The sequence below is a fragment of the Hemicordylus capensis genome, chromosome 4 (assembly GCF_027244095.1).
Source record: "Hemicordylus capensis ecotype Gifberg chromosome 4, rHemCap1.1.pri, whole genome shotgun sequence".
In the NCBI taxonomy this organism is placed as follows: Eukaryota; Metazoa; Chordata; class Lepidosauria; order Squamata; family Cordylidae; genus Hemicordylus; species Hemicordylus capensis.
In genome coordinates, this window is record NC_069660.1 from 94,125,057 (window position 1) to 94,137,440 (window position 12,384).

Below are 12,384 nucleotides of genomic sequence, written 5' to 3' on the forward strand. Positions count from 1 at the left end.
AAACTTTACAGCCACAGGGCAAAGGAAGATATTTGGTCAATGAAGGAGCTGAGGGGGAAAAACAGTCAGACATTCTTAGTCACTGCAAGCAAAGGCTGCACAGTTACGCTGGTGTATTTAAAAAGGTTCTTGCTCCTCTGACATACGTGTTCAATTTTCCTCACCACATCTGCTTACAAAATTATCTCCTTCCATCTTGAGATGAAAAGTCAGCAGGCAAATGCCCTACTCAAGATACAGGGGAAGCTGTTGGAATCCAGCCACCTACACAACACTCTGCCAAGAAGCTGCCAACATAACTACATATTGGTAGTGTTGCTCATCAATCCTGACCCTGTCAGTTAAACAGGAAAGATACGGGAGACACTCAGAATCTATTCCAAAGGCATACATTTCTAAGCAGACAGAACCAACAAAGAAGAATGAGCAAAACACATGCCTGTACCATCACCACATGTAGCACTGAGCATCAAATGCATGTAGGGAAAGTACAGGAGACTGTGCTCAGTGAGAGAGGTGCAAAGAGGAAGCCTTTGCCTACATTATACATACACAAAGATGCTTTATTAAAACAGCAAGGAAGGGGTCTTGCCTTTATTATTTTCTCATTTTCAAAATGGTAAATCAATCTCCAAATTCATTCGCAGAACAAAAGCAAAACAAAGTTCTATGTTGCAGAACAGAAGGCAGAAATCTTTTAGATAGTGTAAAGAAAACACTAAAGGACTTGGGATGGATTTGATAGCCTTTAAATTGCTTAACATTCAGTTTGCCAGGCTCAATACCAAAACGTTTACCTACCTGTGTCTGTTTTTCAGCATCCTGCTCTGTGGCTTCAGGCAACACCTCCATTATTTCTTTCTCATGATCACTGCTTTCTCCTCCATCTTCATCTCCAAGGACCTCCTGCAACTCCGCCTAGAACAAGAACCAGCGCAATGGTCATTGCAAAACAGTTACTTCTATTTGAAATACTTTTAAAATGAGCTGCAGGATCCTTAACGCACTGAACATCCAAAGATGAGGCTCTGAAATCTCTTATTTAGAATTGCAGAGCACTTTTCTTGTGGAATTCCAAAGGATATTTTTTTTAATCCAGTGTTGTACAAGGATGACAGAAGAATTACCTTGCATAAGAACATAGGAAGCTGCTATACACTGAGTCAAAACATTAGTGCACCTAGCTCAGTATTGTCTACACAGACTGACAGCAGCTTCTCCAAGGTTGCGGGCAGGAAGAAAGGAGAGTTGGTCTTGTGGTAGCAAGCATGACTTGTCCCCATAGCTAAGCAGGGTCTGCCCTGGTTGCATATGAATGGGAGACTGCATGTATGAGCACTGTCAGATATTCCCCTCAGGGGATGGAGCCGCTCTGGGAAGAGCAGAAGGTTTCAAGTTCCCTCTCTGGCTTCTCCAAGATAGGGCTGAGAGAGATTCCTGCCAGCAACCTTGGAGAACCTGTTGCCAGTCTGTGAAGACAATACTGAGATGGTACTGACTCAGTATATGGCAGCTTCCTATGTTCCTAATCTCTCTCAGACCTATCTTGGAGATGCCAGGGAGGGAACTTGGAACCTTCTGCTCTTCCCAGAGCAGCTCCATCCCCTGAGGGGAATATCTTACAGTGCTCACACTTCTAGTCTCCCTTTCATATGCAACCAGGGTGAATCCTGCTTAGCTAAGGGGACAAGTCATGCTTGCTACCACAAGACCAGCTTTCCTCCAGTAGACTAGCTCTCCTCCTGTAAAGCAGTTCCTCTATAACAAACCTACATGTTACTCATGTAACTACCACACTATAACTAATTTGTATTAGCAGTAAAGTAATTTCAAATGGAAAAGTGGCATATGGCTTTTAGGAATCTGAGAACTGCACTGTTTATTAATTTTTTTGGATTTTGAACCTTGAACAAAATACGAAGCTCATCGTTTGAGGGCCTCTAAGGCATTCCTCAGACAACCAATAATTAGTGTGGTTCTGGAGGCAAAGACACTTCTATATGAGGAAGTTCACAGCCTGTAAAGAAAAGAAAGGCTGTAATCTTGCACACAATTGCACAGTTATGTCCCAATGAAGTCAATGGAACCTATCACTGCATAACTGTTCATAACTCGCATAACTTGGATCCATCCAAGTTTTTACATATCGGTTGTCCTGGCAGGATTCAACTCCCAATTTAGAAACTAAAAAAAAAAAAAATTGCACGTGGCAGAACCACAATAATTTCAGGAGACTCAGCGCCACTTCTGTGTCAGACTTTCAGTGAAGATGCCATTATATTGATTTCATTATTGTCTCCCTCTAAGCCTTAAACACAAACCTTGTCTCAACAAATATGAAAAAATTGTTAAAAGTAAGGATAACAAGCCATAAGCACACTTCCCTTTAGTGAGCAAAAGAGTTCTAAAAGCAAGTAAAGATAAATATTGCTAGTAACATTTTAGCTTCATTTCCCCCATGCAAATGTCTAGTAAAGCTTACTTCCTAGAGCAAGCAAGGCCTAAGCTTATGACATCCATCTGTTGTACTGCCACATCCCACTTTCCCCTCAAACATTATGAAACCACATCTAAACTTATTACACTTGAAGCAACATCCCAAACTTATGAATGTTACCGTTTCTTCACTCCCCACCCCACCCGCCACTTCTTCTGCCATGGCAGCTGTATACTCCCTTTCTCCACACTAGCTCCAGCCCAAGTGAACAGGGCCAGCAGCTGTTCAAGGACAGAGACCCCACACTTCCCTTTCCAAGCCCACACTTTGGGAAGTCCTGAGCCTTGATGTTTATAGCTTATTATCAATAAGGCGTGCAGAACGGTTTGCATCTCCCTGTCAGTGTTCTAAGGCCCTTCAGATTGTGGAGTACTACCATACTGCATCTTCTCTAAGGTGGAGATGGGTCTTTCTTCACACAAGAAAAATAACCTCTTAACAGAGTTCCATATATATATATATATATATATACCAGAAGATCAGGATCTTCCTCCAGACCATCGTCATCTTCCTCATTCAGATCCTTCATGCACTCTGCAGCCATCTTTTCAATATGATCCATAGGCAGAGGAGCTGCAGAACACAATCAAAAGGATGAAAACCCTGAGATTCAGGCAAGAAATCACTGGGTGTAAGTTTTAAGCTTTTGGGAAATGGTTAGATAAAGCCATTAAATTCTCTTCTTGGCCTTGGCAATAGTGTCATATCTGGGCAGCACCAAAGAGATTTTCATCATGGCCATCGCCCTTTACTTCTCTCTTGGTCATCCTCTGCCTTCTGTCTATATCAATCCTAGAATACTGCAGAATGTGAAGATGAATCAATTCACTCAGGAGATAAATCTGGCTTCCAAACCAAACATATATTTAGTAAACCAAACAAGACCCCCAAATCCTTCCCACAGGTTCCCTCTATTCACAAAAAGGCATAAAGTAAATATCCTCCCTATACATATGTGTGTGTGTGTGTGTGTGTGTATACACACACACACCACACACACAAACGCTTTATGTTTAACTAGCTGACCCCGCACAGAGCATCTGTGCAGCACTTTGGGGCCGGCAGTTTCCCCTTCCCTCTTCGTCCTCCTGCAGTCTCTCCTCTCTTCCCCTTCCCTCCAGCCCCGTGCTCTCTAGCCCTCCTCCCCTCCCGTTCCCTCCCCACACAGAGCCTCACCACTCGGGCAGCCAAGAAGGGTTTTTTTCAGGCCGTCGTTTCTTTCTCCTCCCGCCACCGCTGCCTTTCTCTCCCCCCACTCCACTGCTTTTCTCTCGCTCGCCCGCCGCCGTCACTTTTCTCTCTTGCCAGCCCACCACTGCTTTTCTCACCCGCCCACCAGCCCACCTACCGCCGCTGCTTTTCTCTCCTCCCCTCCACCTGCCCGCCCACCGGCCGGCCAGCACCAGCACTTTCTTCTCCCTCTCTTCCACTCCGCCAGCCTCTCGCTGGAACTTTCGCAGTGTGTTGCGAGAGTTCCGCTGCCAAATCCTGGACACGCATGCCGGCTACGAGAATTAATTATATAGATATTACAAGCCTGGAAAAGGACGCTAAGACACAGAAGAATTTTTCTACAACTTAGTAACATAAATTTTCCCGATAAACTGTCATCACTACCTAGAATCATGGGAGCCCACGGGGGCAAGGGGGAAGTTGCCCCGCTGGGTCCAGTCAGTTCCTTGGCAGTCAGTGCTCCATTCAGCACTGACGCATAGTGTTTTTCTCTGCCTCACAGAACTGTCCCCTTTCCTGATACTGGCCACGCCTTCCTACATCTGATGTCGATGCAGGGGGCATGGCCAGTATTGGGAAGAGGGGCACCTCTGCCCCTTTCTTGATCCCCAGCAGTCAGCACTTCATTCAGCACTGACAGCGGAGGATTGGGAAAGGGGCGGAGGTGCCCCCTTTCGGAGGATTGGGAAAGGGGTGGAGGTAGGGGCCTGAAGGCTTGCCTTGCCCTCCCTGGAAACGGTCCCATGTCTGCCTATGACCAGAATGTGAACTAAGGATGTACCATGGTAACCCAGATGGATTCTTGCCACTACCATACTGCACATCTTTGGCAGAGTGTTGTTCTTGAAAGTGGGTGAGGCTACATCAGAAAATTTTCAGCCATGTGTTCCATCCATATTGCGTGACACAGTGAACCAGCACAGCAAAAGTAAAACCTGTATCCAGAGATGTATCCATTTTGGATATGACAAAGTGCAATTTGGGGAGGACTATTTCCAGGTACTACCGTCATATCTTGTCTGAGGAACTCCTTTGTCCTTCTTAACTTAACCTTCTGCCCCATGTGGGACAGGGACAGTAGTACATCATTTGAAGGTGACTGCATGCCTTAAGATACAGAATTATTTCATCACAACAAAACTGAGAGGTACTGATCTTATTCTTGTTTTACAGATGGGGGATGCAAATCAGTAAGGAACGGAAACTACCTCTGGCTGAGCAGAGATAAGTTGAGTTTCAACTTCAACCACCTATGCCTAGACCAACGGCTCTGTTGAACTATTAAATCATTTTAATGCCAGCCAACTCCTATCATCTTCGTAAACTCTCAGTCATAAGCCTTAAAACGTGTATATATAGCTAACCCCCTCCTACTTTTGTATTATATCCTCCCCCATAATGTTTTGCCATCTGTCCAATCTTCCCTCTCAACTGCTCTATTTGACTCCTAGTGCTCAATTCAACATTTGTTGCTGTACCTTCCACATCTATTTAAGCCTGTCTGATCCTGCCACCACTGCAATCAAAAGAGGCATCTGAAGGCAGGCAGGCAGGGAAAGAGTTATAAAACCCCAAGGTCTCCATATCTCACAGCACAAAAATGGGTGTGCAATAATTAAATCATCTAACAGGCCATAAAACCCTTCTTGGGATCTTATGTGTGACTATGAAGATACAAAATTGCAAACAGGTTCTGGAGAATTGCTGGCCAGCTCCAAGTTTGAACGGTCACAGTAACACATATACACTTCCTTTGAGATCATTTTTGTAGTGACCAGTCTCTCCTCCCTCTAAAGAGTTAACTGGAAGTGAACCCTTGTCTTGACTGACAGGCTGGTGACCTACAGAGATCGCCCAATAAGTCCACCAGGCATGGGGGAGAGGACCTAAAGAGCTGTTGCTGGGAATTCTGGGAACAAGAAAAGATGTTCTGTGCTGGAGGAGCAAGGAGACATGGGGCAATGGAGTCTGCTGCAACAGGATGACTGCAGCTCTTGGAAGATAGAACTGTAGGGACTTGATTCTCAACAGAAGTTTGGTGAATTCAAGGAAAGGAAGCCTGGGCTTTGGCTTTGGGAAGATTAATGTAGAGAAAAGTTTGTTTAGTCAGACTTTGCATTAGAAACTTATATTTCTTTGTGTGTGCTCTGTATATCCCTGGTACTGTTCTAGTATTGTTTAGCTGCAACGTAAATAAATGCTAGCCTACGCCTAACCCACCTAGGGCATTGCAAAAGACTCTGTAAACATCTAAGCATGCCTAAATGCAATCTAAAACTGAAGCCTAAGACAACCTATTTTTGTAACCTACTAAGTATTTTTGAATATATCTAAAACTAAAAGCCTCAGATGGAAGCAGTCTGTAATAACTGAATAAAACTGGGGGTGGGGTGTTCTTTTCTTTTTACAAGCCTAAGCATCCTCAAGCACTCAGCAGCTATCAGATTTTCTCATTCCATATAGGGATACACGTGGATGGGTTGTTTTTTTTATTTGCCCAATAGCCAGTTACAGAAGGACCTTGGATTAAAGTACCCAGTCCACTGGTCTGGTTCTCTGCAAGCTTTAGGGTGCTTGGTGACCGCATCTTAAATCTACCAGAAATATAGAAAGGTTTTATGAGAAGCCCACCCAGGCAGCTCAGCAGGGATGACTCGGCATTTTCTTTCCCTCACGTGAGCTAGCTCCGAGACAAAGCCTTTAATCCGCTACAATTTTCAACGAATATTTATATACCGCTTTTCAATAAAAGCTCCCAAAGTGGTTTACATAGATATAAATACATAAAATGTCCTAAGATTAGTTTTACTTTCAGTCTGGACTAGTCTGCTTTCAGCTTCAGTTGCAAAGCAAAAGCAAAAAGTTCAAACCAAAGACAACTTCCAAACTAATGTCCTTTTAAATTAAACAATTCACCTTTTGAAGCACACAAACTTACATTTTCCTTTAGGTTTTGTTTTCCCAGCAGACATTTTCTCTCCAGTGATAGCAGCCAGCTCTGCTTCTAGGTCTGCATCATCCTCCATATCTAGCATCATCTCTTCAGGATTGAGGTCTACAAAAAGTCCCAGCTGATGCCAGGAGAGAAGTCAATTCAGAGAACAGGAGACTTTTACCAACTGCCAGAGCATCCATGTTATATACATGGATACATAGCAGCCACACACTACATATTCAAATGTCAAGACAGGTTTTGTTTGCTCTGGTCCAATGCTTTAAACTCTGCTCTGCCTTAATTGTGCATTTTAAATTAAGCTTATATTTTACCAATATTAAAGATTCTGCCCCCTCTTCGTCCCTCACAAAAAAGCACATTTTAAACATTGTTTAATTCGTCAAGCCAGGAAATGTTCAGCTAAGTATTTGTAATTGCAAGGAAAATCGGTATCATAGTAAAACAGACAAAACACAATTAAGAGTAAATAAAGATTTTGCTTAGAATGAGCTATACAACTTTATATATGTAAATGTGCATATTCTATATAAGTGTTATCAACTGAAATACTCTCTTTAATTTTTAAAAAACTTTTAAAAAAACTTTTTACAAAGAACAGAGTAACAGCAAGGAGAGGTATGGGTAAATTATGGGCAACATAAGTTTATGCTGGAGAACAGTGACAGGAAACAATGAGAGAAAAACTCTAATTCCTGAACACTGAAGGCTTTTACATATATTACTTTTATGGAAGAATCTATATATTTAATTCTCTTAGGGCCGACTGAGTAGGGAACTACGAGGGGATGTGATGATGCATCTGTATGCCTGCTGGATATAAACAAGTTCCAATCATTGCCTTGGGAGGGAACGGCAGCCAAGGAGGCAGGCGGGAGAGAGGAGTAATAAGAAGAATTGAAGGGGAATCGGCAGAGTCAGGGGGAAGGAGGAAGAAAGGAGGAAACCGGACCCATTGCCTTGGGAGAGAACGGCATCGAAGGCAGCGAGACACCAGGCATCAGCCCTCAAGCCACCCGACGGGAGTGGTGCAGGCGGGAGATAAATAATGGCAGCGTTGGTGAGACAGCAGAGGAGACCGGGGCAGAAGGGACCGGGGGGAGGGAGGGAGGAGACCGGGGCCGAAGGGGCCGGGGGGGAGGGAGGGAGGAGACCGGGGCCGAAGGGGCCGGGGGGGAGGAGGGAGGAGACCGGGGCCGAAGGGGCCGGAGGGGAGGGAGGGAGGAGACCGGGGCCGAAGGGGCCGGGGGGGAGGGAGGGAGGAGACCGGGGCCGAAGGGGCCGGGGGGGAGGGAGGGAGGAGACCGGGGCCGAAGGGGCCGGGGCCGGAGGGAGGGAGGAGACCGGGGCCGGGGGGAAGGAGGGAGGAGACCGGGGCCGAAGGGGAGGGAGGGAGGAGACCGGGGCTGAAGGGGAGGGAGGGAGGAGACCGGGGCCGAAGGGGCCGGGGGGGAGAGAGGAGACCAGGGCAGAAGGGGCCGGGGGGGAGAGAGGAGACCAGGGCAGAAGGGGCCGGGGGGGAGAGAGGAGACCAGGGCAGAAGGGGCCGGGGGGGAGAGAGGAGACCAGGGCAGAAGGGGCCGGGGGGGGAGAGAGGAGACTGGGGCCGAAGGGAGAGAGGAGACCGGGGCAGAAGGGGGAGGAGTGTACTGCCGCACAGATGCTCTGTGCGGGTTCAGCTAGTCTTTCTTTAAATCATAACAGTAGGTTGGAATACATCTCTCCCAATCCAGCTCATTACATGAAGCAATCTACTATGTGATTTTATCATCCCTGTTAATACTAATAAACAGGCCATGAAAGTTAACGGTAAACAAAAGGAAATTTTTTTGGTTGCCAATTTCCTACCATCAGTGCACAAGGAAGTTCTACTCACACTCTCACTCTGTACATCTGTATGTTTAGAGTTGCTTGGGCCTCACTCACTCACTGACATGAAACTCCCAGAGCAAAGCATGAAATATAGAAACATGCTATTTTCACAGGTAAGTTCCAGACCAGAAAAAATCATTAATTTGCTGGAAAGTGCGGAAAACCTCTCACATTGTAAAAAAATGGGTATTACCATCTTCCAACAAACTCTGGCAGTTTTTTCTACTTTTCAAGATAGAAATTCCAGACTTTCACTGAATTATAAAACAACGGACATGCTAATTTTTTTTAGTTCATTTCATTCCATTAGTGCTGGATTTCTACAAAACTTGCTTAAGAAATAATAAAAAAAGGTTTAAGAGCTGCTGATATAAATCCATTTTTCTAAACATGAAATCTTCTGGACATCAACTAGCAACAAGTGAAGGGAGAGTGAATCGTCATAGCACATACATACAAATAGAGAAAATATTTTTTAAATATATAGTACTAGGTCATCCAACAAATACAGCCTCCTAGTAGACTTATGAAGTCGAGCATATATCTTCACAATACAATAAGTTTGATTACCTAAATTATTTTTTCCTGGTTCCAACCTTGTGCGTCAAGAGGGCCCTTTATATTTGCAGGTCTTCCCTTGTATATGTTTTTGCTTGTTTTCATCCTTTTAAACTTTTACATTTTAAGCTCAAATTAAAAAACCACCACCACCACACACAACAGGCTTAACAACAGAAGTTTCCTTACACTGAATCAGACCATCTAGGTCAGCACTGTCTCTACAATGACAGACAGTAGCTCTCCAGAGATTCAGACAGGCTTTTTTCGTAGCCCTACCTGGAGTCGCTAGGAATTGGACCTGGGATCATGTGCATTTCATCTACCACTTAACTACAACAGTGCTTCTATTAAGGTAGAGGTTTTATGAAAATTCAGGCAAATACAAGGTGAAACTAGTTCATTCCTGCCAGTGAAAATGAGCAACAGACAATGCTTAACCCATGTAGTTCTATTCCACTGATCTGAAAACAAGCTACCTTTGCTGACAATAATCAAGAGCATTTAAGCAAGTCTTAACTCCATTAATTTAAGTGTGTTTAAGTTTGTATTCACTATCTTTACCCTATTTTCATTTAATTTGATTTATGAAACTATTTAATTCATTTCCTACATTTGCAGTTTGATTCTCCTTCATGGTCAGAAACAAAACTTTAAAACCCTTTCACGTAATTCCTCAGATTTTTCTCATCCCATGTTTTCTAACTGCTTTAAATTTGTCACTTTTGCTTTATGCTGCAGACACTAGGATCTCCAGATCCCTTCTTTTACAAGGCCAGATTGGCTAGCAAGTCCAGGAGGCTTTGCCTTCCCATTAGCACTCATCTGCATGAAGATATTTGTTCTGCCAGGACTTTTAAAAATAACACATGCTCTTTGTACATGGCACAAAGTGCCCTGGATGGCTCAGGCTGATATGCAGGAGGTTGGCGGATCCTGTTTTACAGAAGGCAATTGCCCTAGGCAGAATTGTGGTCCTTCCAGATTGTATTCCATGAGCATTTGTTTCAAAGCACTGTCCTATTCATTTCTGTTCTGTCCTATTCATTTACTGTATCAAACACTACAGAGTGCTAAATTGGTAACACTCAACAGAAGACACTTGTTCAGACTGCAGATGTAATCACCAACCAGGCACTTTTACCGATCCTCAGTTAATGATGAGACGGACTATGAGAACCAAAGTAAATCACCGAGCATTCCAACTCTTTCTTGCTTTCTTCCAATAATAGCTTCCTCCCTAAGTCACTGAGCATCTCAATTAGCATAAGTCTTGCTAACATCCAAGAGTTGGCAGAAAACTGATGGGAACCAAAGACGCTAATAAGAGAATGACTCATCAGGTCACAAAGGAAAGATGTCAAGGATAAAGCGCCTAGCAGAATACAGTCTTCTTGTAAAAAGAATCTGGATGGGCATCTGTCAGGGCAGCTTGAAATTTAGGGATTTCTGTCATTGTGAAGGGCTAGATAGAAGGATCTTGAGCTACCTGTACAATTCAAGCCTTCCTGGAATAAAATCTGTAAGTAGATTCAGGATGCACCTAAAATATGGGTTATTGAAGGTACCACTTACTATTTCAGATTTTTTTTTAAGATGTAACATTTATAACTACAGCTTCTTTGAATCACAACACTATAACAAAAAGTTGTGTAAAACAAATGAAACATTAAGGCTGGAACATTCCAACTGATGCACGGAGTGCTGGTAGACGATTTTTTATTTTTTTATATATACACACACACCTGCTTTGCTGCTGCAGCTGCTTGACCCTTCACCTGAGGACTTTTCCTGGGTCTTCTGCCCAGCATGTTGGTTCATCAACATCCAACACTGTTGTTTTAGTGAGTCTACAAAAGCTATCTGCAGAACATCCAAACAAAACAGACAAGAACAGTTTAAAGACACTCCTATTTAGAACATGCAAACTACTCTGAGTGGAATCTAAATCAAAGAGACACCAACAACTGGACATCACAACCTGTTCCTTTAAGTGTCTATAGCCATAACACAAGTGTTGCAGCTCAGCACTGTTGCTTCTTGAGTTACTGAAGGGGGAACTGAGCAGACCAGACTTTTATCACCTGAGCAACCCTACCCAACACAGAAAGAAACAAACCAATGTAGCAGATTATTACCACAAAACAATTAATGATGTTATTAGCAAACAGGTACATTCTGGGACTCAAAATGGTCTACAAGTCAGTCCTACTGACCTGGAAGCCCAATCCTAGATTAGGTGGAAGAGTGGCCATAGTTCAATGGTAGAACATGTTCTTTGCATGCATAAAAGACCCATGTACAATCTTAGCACCTCCAGTTAAGAATCCGATGGTCTGACTCAGTAGAAAGATGGTTTTACATGTTCTGATACATCTTGGTTCTTAATCTCTAATGGGGAACAAATTCTCTGGTCTGACTCAGTAGAAAGATGGTTTCATATGTTCTGATAAGTCTTGGTTCTTAATCTCTAATGGGGAACAAATCATCTGTACTTGCTGAGAAATATTCTATTTTAACTTCACACGTCTCAAGGCTTAGCAGAGACATACAAACAGGTTTTGAAGCTCAGCCCAGCTCAAGTAAAACCCTATACCTGCCATTCAAATAAAAGACAATAGTCACTATCGTTCGCCTGAGTCACTATCCCTCTAAGACCCAGAGTGGGTCAGCACTGACATTTCTCCTCTCCTCCTCAAATTATCATTGTCTCATAAGGGGGCCTCGCTCAGCGAATTTTCATATCAGCTGACACCAAACACAGCACTTTTCAGTGACGGCGGTTCACACGTTCAGTCACAAGCTGAATGATGCGCATGCACGTGTGAATCAGCACAGTCCTGGGTCAAACCGTGGACCAAGCACAACAGCAAGCCAGCGACTACCTTCCGCCTCCTTGGATTCAATCCTCCTACCAGAGAAGACTACAGACAGGGAAGAGCTGGGTCACGCTCCGAGCTCAGTTAACAACAAACCCGCCCACTGCAGAGCAGCGGGAAGGACCCCACGAGCTGCCTTCCTGCTCAGATTCCAGTAAGGGGGAAGAACATGGGCTAGCCTATTCTACTACCCCGCCAACCAACACGGGCGGCGCCCGAAGGCACGAGCTCACCTCCTGCCGCAGCCGACGGGCTCCAGCACAACAGACAGGAAGCGCGACCCCGGACTCGGGAGCCGCGCGCGCGCGCGCGCTTTCCCCGCCTACTTCGAGTCCGACTCACGATGTTGCCCTGCAGGGCGCAGGCGCAAAAGATTGGTTATTGTTGTTAAG

General features: G+C 44.4%; 1 protein-coding gene across 3 annotated transcripts in view; it reads right to left on the minus strand.

Annotated features, from left to right (window-relative positions):
• The window catches only part of CC2D1B (coiled-coil and C2 domain containing 1B), a 63,858-nt gene extending 51,530 nt beyond the window's left edge, over nucleotides 1-12,328 (minus strand). The window contains exons 1-5 of one of the 3 annotated variants that reach the window (XM_053313648.1): nucleotides 12,226-12,328; nucleotides 10,859-10,976; nucleotides 6,669-6,801; nucleotides 2,970-3,070; nucleotides 802-918 (exon numbers count right to left, since the gene is read on the minus strand). In XM_053313648.1, coding sequence (XP_053169623.1) covers nucleotides 802-918; nucleotides 2,970-3,070; nucleotides 6,669-6,801; nucleotides 10,859-10,924 — 417 coding nt within the window. In that variant the 5' untranslated portion in view covers nucleotides 10,925-10,976; nucleotides 12,226-12,328. Of the gene's footprint in view, nucleotides 1-801; nucleotides 919-2,969; nucleotides 3,071-6,668; nucleotides 6,802-10,858; nucleotides 10,977-11,329; nucleotides 11,492-11,998; nucleotides 12,182-12,225 lie in introns of those variants that run through there. The other 2 variants (XM_053313649.1, XM_053313650.1) reach the window with 2 other exon arrangements.
• Between the last annotated feature and the right edge of the window lie 56 nt (nucleotides 12,329-12,384).